The sequence below is a fragment of the Diadema setosum genome, chromosome 17, assembly GCF_964275005.1.
Source record: "Diadema setosum chromosome 17, eeDiaSeto1, whole genome shotgun sequence".
NCBI lineage: Eukaryota > Metazoa > Echinodermata > Echinoidea > Diadematoida > Diadematidae > Diadema > Diadema setosum.
In genome coordinates, this window is record NC_092701.1 from 21076522 (window position 1) to 21091094 (window position 14573).

General features: G+C 40.9%; 1 protein-coding gene across 1 annotated transcript in view; it reads right to left on the reverse strand.

The window, feature by feature from the left end:
- LOC140240521 (uncharacterized) overlaps positions 1 to 12797 on the reverse strand; it is a 45829-nt gene extending 33032 nt beyond the window's left edge. Inside the window, exons 1-3 of the mRNA XM_072320288.1 lie at positions 12615 to 12797; positions 5532 to 5667; positions 4026 to 4444 (exon numbers count right to left, since the gene is read on the reverse strand). Coding sequence (XP_072176389.1) covers positions 4026 to 4444; positions 5532 to 5667; positions 12615 to 12797 — 738 coding nt within the window. The remainder of the gene's footprint in view (positions 1 to 4025; positions 4445 to 5531; positions 5668 to 12614) is intronic.
- Between the last annotated feature and the right edge of the window lie 1776 nt (positions 12798 to 14573).

Consider the following 14573-nt stretch of genomic DNA (forward strand, 5'->3'; position numbering starts at 1 on the left):
AAAAAAGTTTCACAAACATAAACAAAGCTTATAGTCCCAGTATCTTCTCACTTTCAAATTGTAATTATTGTATCTTGGCCTACATCTGGCAAATACAACCAGAGAAATTCACACACATGATCTGTGACATCTTGGCTTAGTGAAGGTCATGTTGATATGAAGTTTCCTCATTGGAAGTGTTGTTCATTTGTCAAACAAGAAGCACATACATACTGGAAACTATGTCAAGGTGAACGCAAGCATCACATGAGCGAACTGTAATCAAATCGGCAGCTTATTAAATGGAGTGCACAAACCTGATCAGACAAGTAAAAATATCTAATTGAGGATTTTATTTTGTAAATCAATATCTGCACTCTGGATTCCAGCAGTGGTTGAAAAGCCTTGACATTCTACTACTAGAAGCATGGTAGATAGCAAGGTTTAGACTAGATGCAGAAAGAGATCAAAAGCATTGAAGTGGGCATTTAAAGACCTAATAAAATGCGTGCAAAAATATTTTAATACCAGTATGCAAAAGAAATGTAATGTCATGATTATCAATGTAAATATGTTTTCAGTGTTGTTCCGGTTTTTATCGCTTCTAGAAACTCCCCCAATAATATCACATTTTTGGAGGACCTCGTTGCAGTTTTTGCAGAAAAATATGTCACGTGACCAACACCCCTGAACCGATTGATGACGTAAGCACGGAGTTGTGCTCAGTTAGCAGACGCCGCTCAGCACTAGCACTTAGATTACTAGCTTGGTACACGCGCGTACACGTTAGCTAGCCCGGCCAGGCCCGGGCCCAGGATGTGCGCTCCCAGTTGACCCACTGACTGTCGACATACGCATTAGTACCACGTACATTATCACTAAGTTAGCTTGCACAACGAGCATAATGTCTTCCCCTATATGGGTAAACTTCGACATTGATGATGATGATGATGAAGACTGCAGCTCTGACGATAGCGGAGAAGAAGAGGAGGCACATGAAGTTGAAGGGGAAGATGGGGAGGGAGAGGAAGCCGATGAACCAGAATGTTATCGTGGGGCTGCACCTTACTGATATGAACCAGCTGCATCTCCCGCTGCCAGTGCAAGAGCGTATGAACATGGCACCAAGTCCGAGAATAGACCTCATGGAAACGATCGCCTGGGAAATACAGAGTATGTGTGGTATGCCCCCATAGTTTAACGTTAGAAAGGATATACATACTGTATTCTTCATGATTGACACTGTAAGTTGGAACTGTTTGTCTAGTAAGTAGTAGAAGAACAGACCCAGCTCGCTCACAAAGTGAACAGCTACTCTGGCTGCCGCAAGCGGGAGCGTCCCGGCCGTGGCCTGGCCTGTCGGCCGGCGCTAACAAGTTAAACTAGTACCGGTAGTAGTAGTCTACTAGTAGTAGTACTCTACCAGTACTACTACTAGTAGAAAACCATAGTAGTACGAGTACCACTAGGTCTAGTAGACTAGTAAGTAGTAAAGGCGTAGTAGCAGAATCTTTGGTAGTAGTACAGAGGCTACACTCTATATTAGGGGGATTAGAGTATGTTACAGGGTGGGTCGTGGCTCAAAAAAAAAAAGAAAAAAAAAAGGCCTAGGCCTAACCAGTTTACCATGGTCAGTTTCTGCAATGATTGTTATCAGTAATTTAGATGCGACATTTTTAAAGAAAAACGATACCAAGAATGATCGTCAATTTTGGTCGAGTAGTTTTTGTTTTATGAAACAAATCATACTGTGGAAGGAAGCCCCACCGCCATGCTTATCTACCGATGAACGCCACGGTGGGGCTGAATTCACGAGTAGGCCTAGGCCTATAATAAAGTATAAACAGGCGAGTTGCCGTAGTATACAGACACGCAGTGGTGGGGCTATCGTGAAATAGGCCCCACCGCAGTGCGCGTGCACCTGTGCGTTTATAGCAAGCAAGGGTAGGTCCTAGGGTTAGGGCTTAGGGTTAGGTAGGGTTGTATTTATGGTTAAATTGGCCGTTAAATTAGTCGAGGGACATATTAGGAAGTCCTTTTTGCCGCATTCACAAATATCATACTGTGGAATGAAGCCCCACCACCGTGCTTATCTACCAATGAATGCCACACGGTGGAGCTGAATTCACGAGTACAAACAGGCAAGTCGCCGTAGTACAGAGTGACACGCAGTGGTGGGGCCTATTTCACGAGTTTGCCTACAAATCTATGTAAGCTTAGCATTGTCCGAGTGCGAAGTATCCTTTTCTCGCCACAGTCTTTACGGTCTTACAGTGAAAATAATGGATATTCAAGCGTACCACAGTTGTAATCTGTATTATTGGCAGTATTAAATCCGATACAATTCATTATAAATATTCTTTTGTCCAAAGGCTTAGCCAATGACAATAGTGCAGCGCAGCGCTAGCTATGCGCTCGCAAGCTCGCTCCCCCGCCAGCGCTAGCCGCCGGCCGGTGCTGTCGCTGGCTATGGCTAGGCTAGGCTGGTTGGACAGTCGATATCGACGACTCCGATCTTTGACGTCATCACAATTTAGAAGTGATAGAAAGTATAGAAAGTTTTCCAAAACCGAGGAAATTGCATCCATTATGTTAACAAATATAGAACAAAATTCAGAACAGTAAAAAACCCCGCACGACCACAGAATTACTTAGAATTTAACATTTAATATTATTACATCATTAAGAAAAAAAAAAAAATTTCTAAACCATTTTATTAGGTCTTTAAAGCTAATTTCTTCATAAGAAACCTAAACTTGTATGTTTTGATGCTCAGCCAATTGTGTTCAAATGGCTCATACAACCCTTGGTTTCTATGAAACTACATTTCGCGGTTGCTTAGTTTTAAATTAAGGATACACTTTAAGTGCAGCAAAGTACTCTCATAAACAAGCACTTCGTCAGTAGGGCAGTCCATCTTTTATAACATTAATTAAATAAATTGTTCCGTTGAAACTTTGGCTTCTGTCCCCAACTGTCTTACTCACTCTCACCTTCCCAGTTTATAGCAAACTGAAAGTACTTTCTTCTAAATTCTTGTGAATGATCTCTGATTATACCATTGTAGCTCTCTCATGAAAACTAGAGAACAAAGTGTACCTTGTAGTTTGAACAAAGTTATTATTGAAGATACAGTACTTGAAAAAAAAAGTGAAATACTTCAAATCTAGCCTATGTACAGTACCCAAAGTCTCATTTATATTGTATATCTACTCTAACCTACTTTTGATACTGTTATTTTCATGTCTGCGAGATTGTTTTCCTGAAGTACAATAAAATCATGCATTTAGACTGTGACATTTAACTTAAAATGAGTTACAATTTACTAGGACATTTCTGATCAGCTCTATGCATATCATACCTGAAAATGTGTATGTATACACATTTACATCAATGAAGACAAATTCAAGTTTAAAGACAAAAAAAAAAAAAATCCTTTAATGGATGGCTCAAGGATGGGCCATTGATGATCTGACTTTTACAGTAGTTTTCAGTACTTTGTAGATTATAATTCTTGCTCTAAGCCTGTTCTAGTATTCATTAAACTAATGGCAGTTTATGTAATCTTAAAAACATCCAAAAGTGGAACTTGTCTGCATTGTAGATTGTATGAATATGCATAAAAAAGACAAATATTCATCAGTGTCAAACAAATAGCAAACCAGGTACCTTACCAAACACGATATCTTTACTATTAAAAAATAATAATAATAAAATAAAGACCAACAAAAATCAAATAATAAAATCAATAAAATTGAGGTGAAATTCTGGATTCATTTTGGGGCAAAAGAAAACATTTTGATTCATGGTAAGGACGCCAATCTCTTTTGTTCTAAATTGTAATAGTGATTGGCACTTCATAGTTATTTAGGGAATCAGTCACTCATTCTGCAATGTGGCATCAACAATTTTGAATACAGCTGTGTAAATTATATTGTTTTCTATAATACAAGCATGCAAGGACTGAAATTTTCCAAGAAGGTATCAATAAGTCCTTGGATTTCCTGAACAATCAAATTATCATGACAATTCTCACAGGACATTACCTCTCGCGCTAGCTCTGGATTCTCCAGCATCCACGCAATCTGGCCTAAATTGAACCTGATTTTGGCCGAGTAGTCTTTGATCGGTCGAAGAGAATTGAAGGCGTCCTGCCACAGTCCGCACTTCCCTTTCTCCACACCTTGGTGCCATGTTACGATGATGTCTTTGAAAGTCAACCGAGGATTAGCGTTTCCTTCCATGTTGTGCCCGTTCTTTTCATTTTCATTCCCGACAAATCCGTGAACTGGGCAGTGCGGTAACCGCCGAACTGGAGATGGGTCTCCTCGCAAGAAGACAATTTTTGCAGAGCGCTTGCTGCGATGTCCTGTGATGCAACCGACTTCGTTTCCCTCTCTGTCGCGCACAAGTGGTCCTCTTCTACATTCACAGTGTCTTTTATTCGGGTGTTGAGGACGCGACACTGACGAAGGAAACATTGGTCACAATTCGTTGGCAACCTCTTTCCTGAATCCTCGAGGTTTACCTTGTGAAAAACGTAATTCTGACAAGGATGTGTTGAAACCACCTCTTCTTGAATATTACTATTAGTCATCAGAGCAGGCAATATTGTTTGTTGTAAAACAAGGCAAGCTGTTTGTTGTAAACAAAATTGGTGTAGAACTGTGGGGCCTATGGGCTCTAACGTTACCACAGTCCAGAGTACCGTTAGATCTACTAATATTTCAATTCGAATTACAAGAAGGATTAGCGCAACCAATGTCCATGACCCTAATTAAAATAGAATATCCAATCAACATTCTGTTTGCAATACATGAATTTGGTCAAGGTCTGTATTTTTTAATTTTTTGGTCTCCGACCTTAGATAGGCAGCAGTGGCCAGTCAATCAAATTTCCCAAGCAGATATTCTCACCACTGCACTGGTCTCATGTGGCTTCGGCCTTCGCGGTGAGGTCCAAGGCAAGCTAAGGGGATTGCTGCAGAAGGCAGTAAATAAAGTAGTTCGGTCGGACATCGACAAAAAGTTTGACCTTCGCTCCACGTCAGAGCAGACAGTCTAGAACACCTGCTAAAGTTAAACAGCTACAGAGCTAGGTTGAGCACTTAATAATTCTGAAAGACATCATAATTTCGCAAGTGCCTTCACGAAGCAACGCCTAACGGTGTTTAGAAATTAGAATATAGGCCTACTGTATTAACTGTAATTGAATGAAGCGAAGGCGTGTGGCGCTGTTAAGCGGTATAGCTACGCATATACTACGGGCGAGCGGCCGACTAGGGCTGGGGGCACCGACAAGTCCGTCCGTCCAGTCTTGAGAGGTTGACGAAGGGTGTGAATACGCATCTACTGCGATTGTCATAAGGCCACACGACGTGGTGTTTGACATCTACTCTAATCTCTAGTGTCGACATCCACGATGCGCGATGATGTGGGTTTCGTTGCCGGTAATTGCTGATGTGTTGCATACAGTGTAAAGCCAGCAAACCTGACGACGGGCGAGTTTTTCTCCACTCTCCTCTCACAAAGTGTGCAGGCATTCTCCCCTACTGTCCCTCAGCTCCTTGAGTGGCTCTCCTCCAGCTCCGGGGGCTCCCTCGTACAATGACGTGAAGGGCTTCGTCACACAGCCGCAAAACAGACGCCGGGCGATCCCCGAGGGGATTATCCCGGCCTGGACTAGTGTCTAAATAAAGGTCACGAGTCTCTCAGTGCAGATTGTCTGGGCGAGTATGAATATTCATTAGGTGGGTTGAGCTGCTACCTTCACTTCGACTCTCGAACTCTCACCAGGGAGCTGAGGTGGTCGTGGGAAGACCTCCCTGCTCTCATCCACCACCACATTTCAATGATCAATCTCGCTCACATCAATCACTACAATATCAAAGAGCGTTGTACGCTCTTTGCTATGTATAAATCATACAGTGTATAATTCATAAGCATCTGGCCAATGACTCGCAGTGTTATGATTACGAGTAATCTTTAAAAAAAAAATGAAAATAAAAAAGCATTGGTATTGCAGCACATACTAGTAGATAGTGCAGCAATAATGGGATGTTCGGATGTTAGGAGCATGCAAGGGCGTGCATTCGTTTCCAAGATTGGGGTACAGAGGATGGGTGTGGGCAAAACTTGGAGAATATACTGTGCGGGAGGTGCATAATGTATCCCCTCTCACACGAGGAAGATTTGAATTTTAATGATTGAAATTCATTGATCTACTAGTACACACGTTTGGTGAAATGTTTGGGGGTTTCTGTAAACAACAAAAAATAAGAAAAAGAAATATGAAATGGGAAATGTGAATGGCTAAATCGTGGTAATACCTGCACCTCTCGTTCCGCTTGTGCGTCATATCACTGTGTACAATAACATCCAGTAATCTATGGAGGGGATACCCCACCCCACACATTTTAGAATGGAAATAAAACGACGTGATGCACACTTTTGTGGATTACTCGAATACATGTACTCGGAAACTTGTAAATTCTCATACCATGCGAGACCGGGACCGAGCAAGGGATAGTTTTCAGGCACAAACCCTTGTTGGTCGTAAAGGAGTCTGCGCCAAGACTACTATATGCACCACTTCGGCACTGTCCCATAGGCCCTGTGTTTTAGCTTCTCCCAACAAGGCCTTGTTGGGAGAGGCTGCAGTGCGAATTGAATTTTGAATTGAAGTGGTTGAAGTGAATTTTGAATTGAATTTTGAATTTTGAATTGAAGTGCAGTGGTGCGTGTATTAGTCTTGGCACATGCAGACTCCTAATACGACCAACAAGGGTTTGTGCCTGCAAACTAAGCAAGGGATGCGGTGTAGGAGGGGGGACGGGGGGGGGGACGGGGGGACGGGGGGAGGGGGGCATTTCCCTCCTATGAAGGAACTTTTGCATGTCTACGCACAGTTCAGATGATGATCTGGTGAACACCATTGGTGCATTTGGAATTTAAGTTGTCAATCCAAAAAGTTTAACCATAATTAGTCAATGCATGGAGGGGAGCTCGGAGCATGGGGAGTGTGAAAGAGGGGATTATCCCCCAACTCTTCTCACAAGAGAGCTTTTGCATTTTTAGACTTGAAATGAAATTACAGTGTGTTATATGTTGTTGTGACAATTTTGATGGAATAGAATTGTCAATCAAAAAGGTCTGCATAAAAAAGGACTACATCTATAAAGGGGGATCGGGCGGGGGTTATTTGAGGGGGATATCTACTCCAACATGAGGAAACTGTAGCATTAAACTTTTTGGAATTGAAATATTAAAATTTGGTGAATATTGTTTTAATCAAATATTCGGGAATTTATTTTATGTCAAATTTGTACAAAATCTATAAATGGAAAGGGACCGAGCGGGGGAGCTGTGTGTGTGTGTGTGGGGGGGGGAGGGGGTATCTGTTTTTCAGGCGAGGGAGGCTTTTTACTCTTACAAATGAAATTCAACGACTTGGTAGAGTTTGGACAATATTCAAACAATTAAAAAGCAAGAAGTTGCACATCTCGGGAATCATATAGAGAGTACAATTATGTTTGTCCCCCCCCCCCCCCCATACACACACACACATTTTCAGGGGATTGCACTAAACTCCTAAGCTAACATTTTCAGGGGGCGATAGCCCACACCTGCCCCCCCCCCCCCCAATCGACGCAGACTAAGTACGTTTTTGGCGCAAGTTCTGTGTATTCGGTGGTATACGAGGAGATGAGATCATCCGGCTCTCGTCACCGCTTTGAACTATATAATTGTAAACATTGTTGCGGGAAGTGAGTACCCGCGTCGACGTATCATTAATCGCACCCCTTTTCTTCGGTCGTCGGGGGGGGGGGGAGGGGTGGGGGGGATGGGGGAGGAGATGACAATCCGTTGACTAGCATGACGGGTGGAGATACTGCCGACATGTTGGTAGGGTATTGAGTGAAACGTTTTGGAGAGAAAATTGATTGTTGATTTTTGTGCCATAAAAAGAAGGAAATGATACAGTAGAATGCCTGACTGTATAAAGGAATTATTTCTTCGAACATTAAACAATGTCTGCACATTATGCTAATTTATATCAGTAAGTATTTACTGCAAGGGTGTATAAACTGCACCCTGAATTTTATATTTCAGGGGGGTGGGGGAGTGCGGTTAATGCGGCGGGTGAGACGAAAACGTCCCTATTACCCCGTTATTTACGGTTATATCAAAAAACCCACGACGTGTTGCCCTTACTGCACAAATCAGATCCCTTCGAAATCAAGTAGGGCTATAATAGCGTGTATCGTATTCTTCTAAGAAAAAGAGAGAGATAACATGAAGAAAAGACAGTATTGAAATATGAAAGAAGGAAGAGGAATAAAAACACTATTAAAAAGTAGATGATGATGACGATGATTTTTAGAGGAATTATGACAACGACGAAGAGGAGCTACAGAGGGAGGGGGTATGATTATCCCTGCCCCATAGCCCCGTCGGCCCGTATAGCCCCATCCTAGGAGCAAAAAAAAAAGAAATAAGAAAAACAACAAAAACAGTTCCGTACGGCCCTTGCAATCGTTTATAAGGATATTCAGAAGGCCTTAGACCGTATACGCTATATTATACGCTTCGGAGCATAAGTCCTATTTATGAGCGAAGATTATAACTGCAATACTCCTTCAGTGGTATCTTTTACAACTCTCATATTACATGAAGATAACTGACTCTACTTAAGATACTCCTGTATACATGTAAAAAGAGAAGTTGTTGTTGTTTTTTCCACTTTTCAAGTTACACATCAACGCGTACATGGTCAGCAAATGCTGAGAGAAACAAAGAAAATCCAAAAACTTGACCATCAGAAATATCCTCATGAAGGATCATCTTTATTGTATAATAATTTTGTAATAGTGACACATGGCAAAGTGATAACAACACCAACATCTGTTGAAAAGAGGGATTATCAACAGAAACCATCCACCTCCCTGGGTTCACCACCAATAATACACTGACTTTTGCATGCTGTGTGCTGTGAGAGTAGTTGCACAGTATTGCCAACAGAGGGCGACAGTTCACTGGTTTTTACCGGGCCTGAAATCATACAGTACTCGGTACTAATAGATTATTCCTTGATACGACCTCCGCCTCTAGATCGGCCACAGACAATGAGTAGGAAAACGTCACCAAACACTATTTCATTGAATCTATAGACCCGTGAAGAAAATGCCCTTGAGCAGAATGGTGCAAAGCACGCATACCAGTTTTATAATTGATATAATGAAGGTAATCGAACAGACGTTTATTAATGTACTGTAGTTATCATTTTGTCCATATTGATACACGACACGCAGTCGTATGATAGTGAAAATGAAGTGGTAAATAAAAGCAAACTCCTCGGCCTTCGACAACATAAATCATTTTATCAACCATGGTGTCATGAATTGCATGATTATTACGTGTGCGTGTGGATGTGTGTGTGTGTGCGTGGTACTTTTTTGTTTTCTGTTTATACCATTACTGTCTAAGACTTGCGTGACGATATTCACGCATCTACAAAGGTCATCCCGTTATGGTATGGCAATTGGAATACGTTAAACAAACTCTTTGTTAAACTGGACTGCCATATAATGTACTGTTTTGTTGTTAATATTCATTAACAATGAAACAATACATGACCACTATGACGAATCTCACAGAAAAGAAGCGTTTCATTGTGTACCCGGTAGAAATTTGACGTAATGAAATTCGGAAGGTCACTCCAGAGCTTTTAATTGCTATGACATAAATGACCCGTACCTGAAAATAAAATGATTGATTTCTGGCGCAAAGGTGTTACCCACGGCTTTGGAAACCACTTCCGAGCTACTGCGTTATCAGTTTTTAATTTCCGACGGGGGATACCGATCTATGCCAGATTTACACTTAAAATTTGTCGATTCATGCTGTGGGACAAGCGAGGGGATACGTCCGGAAGACCTATATGCGATCAATTTAGCACTTCACCGTGGTAACCAGCTCATTATTAACAGCTTCAATCGTGGCACTTACGATTGTCAGCCATAACATCCGGGTCCGAGTGCATGTCTCGCATGCACAGTCATTCTCTGGGCGAGTACTCTATACAGACTGCCTCGGCGTGCTACCCTGGGCTCAATATAAACATCTCAGTAAGTGACATCCTATAGTTTTAGAATTGTAGAACAAGGAAGAAAGCTTTTCCTTTTCCTTGTCAATGGGATGCGTTTAAAAACATAACAGAAATCATACTTGCGGATTTTTACACTCCTCAACACACGCAAAGTTTTGGACAATCATAGAAAATGCGCGTTTAATATCAAATTTATTTCATTTCTCAAAACTATAATCATCTATAGGCTACTGCAAACTTACTCTTATATTTGACCTCTGACCCCCTTAACTTTTTTCACAGGAGAAGTCCCAGTTACAAACACTTATCTCAAAATCATACCCTAGCTTCCTGAAACAATAGTGTGTGATATTTTTAAAAGCTTTGTGACACCTTACACATTAAAGTGCGATTCTTTTTCATGTTCACATTGGCCTTATTATTTGACCACATATTGAATGGGTTTTTCTGCAAAATGTAGACAAGAAGTTATAGTTCCATTCCTTGAAATAACATTCAGATTGTATAATCTATATGAAAGTTATCAATGAGGGAATCCGATTGTATTTTTTCTGGGGGGGGGGGGGGCATATACAGGTGTAGCTATGAGGCAATTGGTTCTCATTGCATATCATGCCTAATAGTCCTTCGGAGGCGAGTTATGGCCATTGGTCCGGCGTTGGTCCCATCTAATGGCTGCTTGCTTCACGGAAGCATTCGATGATAAACCTTATAGCGCCGTCACAGTTATACAAATCAAAGTTACAGCAATTATGATGAGAATAAATTTGCGCAAAATAATGGTAAAGTTTAATAGCTACAGAAGGAACAGGGCGATGAAGCTGTGACTTGGCATTCTCTATTTTAGCTGGGAACCGTCACAAGAAACGAGAGCATAAAAGGAGAAAATCGAGTCGGTATAGTTTCTGTCACTTGTCTCTATACAGTTTAATACATTGGTTATATATAGATCTTATATCCGTCGGTTCCATTGTCATTAACACCTTGTAGCTTTGCCGCTCACTTTTTTTTTATTAACTCGATTAACTTATCTACACTACAATTTCACTTTTTTAATGAACGTTACTCTTGACTACTCTCCCGCGGAGTAATTATCAAAGTGCTCGTGTGTTCACTTTGACCCACTATTTCTGGGGTCAGTATATGGTTCACGTACAATTTGTGCTCCACACAAAAATCGTGACAATATACTGTCTAATTCGAAACTCGCACTATAGAATCCAGTTCTGAGTAATCAACAAAAGATTTTTTTTTTTGTTTAATCTCTGAGCGGTCAGTACTGTATACACTATATCCTCCAAACAACAATGCTATAGAATGACCCTGTGAACGGCCTTGTGTACTGGCGTATATTAAAGTGGTTTACCACCTTGACTCAAATCACTGATACAAGGCGGGTTAACCCTTCAGATGAATAAAAACACTTTTTCCCCTGTTTTACCCCTTTTGTGGTGTTATCATGCAAACAGAGTCTTCTGTGTTGTAAAAAAATAACATCTTCCTTTCGGCAGTGACTGTGTTGCAAGTGAATGATTGTTTGTTCACCGTATCAGAAAAATTTTGAATAATATGTTTTATGCAACATGTAACTGTGGGCCCAGAGGTAAGCCTTTTCTTTTTATCTGCAGTCTCCCCTTTCACTACTCATGCAGCACACCAATAAGTTAACACAAAAAGACGCAAATCTAGCATTAGAAAACTTATTTTTCGCAGTCGAGAATCCTCACATTTTGATAAACAAGCATTATTTATTTTGGTGGTGGAAAGCTCAAAACGAATCAACCGTGTAGCCCATTTCTTTACACAATACAGCATCAAACACGACTAAAACCGTGAAGCATTTCATTATACGCCGAAATAATGAGCCAGGGTTACAGTCATCATATTTCTTTAAAGTTCATAAAGGTGTGTGGGATTGGGTAATTCATTGCAGTCCCCGCTCGCGCTCCCCCCCCCCCCACACACGCACACACACACACACACACACACACACACACACAAACACACACACTTCCGATGGGTCTTTAAAAAGAAGCAAAAACAAAACAACTCACAAGAATTGAATCTCATGAATTTCTTATTTTCACCCGAGACTCCTTCAGAGAAAGGGGTAGGGAAGCTGGAGTCAGACATCGCCCTTCTGTGACTACTTAAATGAGCAGCCCCCCCCCCCCCCCCATAATATACAAATGAAAAATGGTCCGCCGGCCAATGTTTTCGGGTTGATGGGTTAAATCTGGGTTTGGCATTTGATTTATGACTATCATCCCTCAGTTGTATGACTCTTGACTTATTCATGTCCAAGGAAATAATGATGAAGGGGTATAATAATTGTATAAAGAAAACAATGTTGACATCAAGAACACCTCACTATACCAACACCAAATGCAAAAAAAAAAAAAAAAAAACACCTGTAATAATACAACGTAAAAAATGAATCGAAAGTTTTGCAGACAGGGGCACTTGAAATGACAATGTTCTTTACAAATTAATGTTTATAGAAAGAAAGCGGATTCTTGTCAACTTACCTTTTCTGCCTCTTCGAAGCGATACTGGGACATCTCGACATGGCCGATGTTGAAGAGGATCTTCGCTGATGGTTGGTCGATGCTGAGGAAGGACTGTAGGGCTCCCGATGTGTCTCCCTTATCGTGCATCTGGACCCCTTCGTACCAAACCTGGATGGTATCTTTGTGTGTCTGTTTCTCCATCTCTAGAAGAGACTAGAATATCCGTCTATACGATCAAAGCTATGATAATCTCGTCAAAAATACACAGCATGCACTAGTAAACAACCTGTTGGGCGATCTGTTTCGAAATGGACAGGTTAATCGGCAATGGGGCGGCCCGAGCGAAACCTGTTCGCCGTATATTTACCAAACAAATCGTCGTTCACTTGCCTATTGGTTCAAAGTTTTCCCTTTACATTTTAAAACACGAAATCGTAGAACAACTGACCGAGGCTCGGCATGTGCGTGTTCAATCACAGGCAGCTTCTGTGGTCTAAAATGTTGACGAGTTTGAAACCCATGTGCTGCAGTAACTGCGATGGTCCCGTCTAGCACACACAGGTGAAACGGACACGACTGGGGCGAATCTGTGATGCACTTTGCAGCACTGTTTGGAACCAGGAAGTAGAAGTCCTGGTGGTGGTGTCAGAAAGCACATAGCTTTCGTTCTCACCTTCCGTGCTTTACCCAGTGAAGGCCTATGCACAATAACCCAGCGTGGCATGGACCCCGAAAAGGAGAGCCTTTGTTCGGGTTTGTTATGTGTCACTCCGTCTCCCCTTTTTTAACTTCCTGGTGATTAGTTAACATGGCTCCAGTTGAGTGGGTCGCAGTCTAAAGCAGTCAGTCTTCGTCATTGTTGATATTATTTACGTGTTTTGATAGAATCGTCGTCGAGATAGGTATCTAAACACAACATAAATAGGTTCAATGGAGTAAAGAAGTGCAACACTACCTGTTCGGATGATCATCTGCACTTATCACTTATGACAATGAAGGTGCGTCTAACATATCGGTCACTACCATTGGGATTCAGATAGAAATAATTATAAAAAACGACTGACGAATGGAATTTGATAAGGAATCGCAAGAACGTTTTAAAATGTAAAGTTTAAAGACCTCGAATTGTTGTTGTTGTTGTTTTTTTCCCGAGTCGGTATGAATACGGGAAATGACATCTGTAAAAGGTGTTACGCTATAACTACTTGGCACGCTTCCGCTCCATTGATCCGACTTTGATAAAATCTTGTCTTTCATGATGTTAAACTCCACTCTACGTTTAAATTGACTTTCACAAACAAATTCAGATCAAACAGGACATCTACAGTTTCAATGGAATTTGTCAAAAAGTGAAGGGGCTATGGGAAATTTAAAGGCATTATTAAATTATACCTATTCAGATGAAATAAAAACCCAGCTTTAGTGCTTCAAAATAGTTCTAAAATATGAGTTAGGGATAGAAACAACCAATGTGAAAATGTTAATGAGTATAATCAATGTTGAGATTGTTAAATATACAAAATGTGAGCAATAGTTGTGCTAGAATTGTTTGTAGAATAAGTCATGTACAGTTATGGTTTATTGAGAAAAATATAGTGATTATCTCCTAATTATATTCAGGCTTTATTGCGAAATTGTATGGTTTATAACATGATGTTTTGTGATACAACTGACATATACGTGTACATATGCATCAAATGTGACAACTCGAACATTTTTAAACCAGTGCTCCCACTGGTGATAAACAGTACCTTTCAAGTTTATCTTGCTTTCACTACAAGTCCGTAATTACACTATTCAAGCAGTTTTTACGAGAACTATACATAAAGACATTGTCCTGACCTCGCATGGTGTGCTAACAAAATGTTCTCTGAATTTCGCTTTTCTTCTCAATGAACTCAAACGGAATAACTTGCCAACTCCACTCCAAATCAGTGAAGAGTTTAAAAGAATCTGTAGCAATGACCATTTGAAAGG